We start from the raw sequence: 2,466 nt of genomic DNA on the forward strand, positions 1-2,466 counted from the left end.
AGTGCTAAACAGGATTGTTATCTATGGCCAGTGGCCAGTGAGGATGAATATCTTATTCTGTGTCACTGTATTTGATATGACATATAGGGCCAGTTACTTCCAAGAAATTGTGATATGTATTACAACATGTATTTGCTCAATTTCTGAAATATGTATAAGAAATGCAGGAAGAATTTAAACGTGTTTAACTTTCAACAATAATGATTATGTATTGAAGACTTTATGTACTATCGTTCTTTTGAATTTACTACAATAAAATCTGTCTGTCATAAAATGTTTCTTACAAGAAGATAAATGTATTTTCATATACCGGGTAAGTAAACTGGGAAAATGCATTGCAATTGAACCCTTGAGCATTTTTAATGATCCTTGAGATTCACAAATTATATATAATATTTAACAATTATAGTAACAATATTAGATTCATTAACCAGTTGTAATAAATTGTTTGAGAATTATTTTTGAAAAAAGGTAAACCTTATCTACTGATTCTTATACTCTTATTTGTTAAAATAAACTTTTTTTTTACTGAATGTTTTTGTTGTTGAATATAATTCATTAAATAGTGGTTTTACTCAATTAAAAGAAGAATTATCACTCACACTGAAAGTGAGTGTTTGCAAAGTGATTCCTGAAGGTCAAGTTGTGGCCAGGAATATCTCTCTCTCTGTAGGGGGCTGTCATGTCGTCATCCGGAACATTGGACTCACTGTCAGGTAATGGGATATTCCTTATCTTGCAGATGTTATGCAGAATTCCACAACATGTTATGATTTTACATGCCTTAATTGGAGAAAGGCGAATCTCTCCATGTAAGACATGGAACCGTCTCTTGAGCTGTCCTATACCTCTTTCCACGACACTCCGGGTCCTTTTATGTGCTCTGGAAAACAAGTTCAGAACCCGTCAAATACACACCCACCCACACAACAATTTACATATATGTGTGTATTACGGTCAATGTGTTCAATAATGAATTTCCACAAATTTGTTTCAGTTATTTTACAAATTGAGTAAAAAATCTGTCCATTTCATTTATAATAATAATGAAATCCAAACATTATTATGCTCTATTTCATCACTCAGTGATTGAACATGAGTAGTCAATAATTATTGTGAATTATTTTGAACTCCAATAACGATTATCCAGTCTGTTAAGTGAATGGACAGATGTTTTAGTCACTTGATGTAATGACTGAAATATTTAGGCTTTTTTATACTTTGTAAAAAGCGATTCACATTTTACACATTGACTTATATATTTTTAGAATATTTTTTTTGGTTTTTTTTAAACATAAAGGCTTTTCTGGCTTATCTGTCATTAAATATATTTCATATTTTTATATGGGTAATTTCTTAATGTTGACTTTCGATATATATATGCACAACCAAATATCTTTTCACATTTGAACACTTAAACTTTTCACAACAACCAATTCTCACTTTTGTAATTTTGAAGGGGGATAACTCTCATTACGATTGCGTGTTCACGAATGTAGGAGAATATTACCGATTGTAGGATGTCTGTGAGCCAGGATTTGGTCTCAGGTACGGCGTAAGCAGCCAGTTTCTGCAGGGGTAGCCACTATCTCCAAGTAGGTGACATCCGGTTGGCACGATGTGTCGTTCAAATAAAATATGAAGCCCGCTTTCGGTGAGTATTCTCGAGTCGTGTGTCGAGCCTGGCCACTTCGCAACAAGGTCAATTATCATATTGTTTGGATCGAATACAAGCTGTGTGTTTATACTGTGGTACTGTTTACGATTCACATATGAGGGTTCGTCGACAGATGGTGCAATAATCTGCACATGCGATCCATCAATCACTCCAACAACGCCAGGGAAGTGAGCGATGTTGTAAAACGCCGCTTGATTCCGACGAATGCAACCCTGTGTTGTCGGAAAGTGAATAAACTGGGATGCTATCTCGGCGTCGGACAAAGCTGACACTGTCTGCTCTATCGCCCGACTGACTGACGATTGGGAAAGACCCAAGTCATCCCCGTTGCATAATTGCATTTTGCCTGTAGCGAAATAACGTAGCGTTGCTACAACCTTTTCAGTTCCTGTCATGGCATGAGAACGAGAGGTGCTAGGACATATTTTATCAGCAATTAACCCAGTCACATATTCAATGCCACTTTTGTTTAACCTGTATCTTCTGATTAGTTCTTTGTCAGAATACATTTGCAGTACATCTCGTCTAGCGGTGGTTTGTACAGTACCTATGGCAGCCATATTGGATGTCTTAAGAAAATTCTTAAGGACTTAAGTAAGCTCATGAGGTATCTTAAACTTAAGCAAAGAACTAAGCACTGAGAAGCTCTGTGAATATGACTTAAGAAATTTCTTAAAACTTAAGTTGGTTGTTAGGGAAACTAAGATTTCTTTGTGGATTTAAGAATTCTTAAGGCTTAAGAAAATTCTAAGAAGCTTTGTGAATACCGCCCCTGTACGCGATACCCA

The 2,466-nt window shown here is 35.6% G+C and overlaps 1 protein-coding gene across 1 annotated transcript; it reads right to left on the minus strand.

Moving 5' to 3' along the window:
* Positions 1 to 594: 594 nt before the first annotated feature.
* Positions 595 to 2,238, minus strand: LOC139444460 (putative nuclease HARBI1). The gene is made up of 2 exons (XM_071225424.1): positions 1,511 to 2,238; positions 595 to 883 (listed from the first exon to the last, which is right to left on the minus strand). Exons 1-2 carry the CDS (start codon positions 2,236 to 2,238, stop codon positions 595 to 597), a joined length of 1,017 nt encoding a protein of 338 aa, XP_071081525.1.
* Between the last annotated feature and the right edge of the window lie 228 nt (positions 2,239 to 2,466).

This window comes from Haliotis cracherodii, unplaced genomic scaffold (genome assembly GCF_022045235.1).
Source record: "Haliotis cracherodii isolate W230 unplaced genomic scaffold, xgHalCrac1.p SCAF_50, whole genome shotgun sequence".
In the NCBI taxonomy this organism is placed as follows: Eukaryota; Metazoa; Mollusca; class Gastropoda; order Lepetellida; family Haliotidae; genus Haliotis; species Haliotis cracherodii.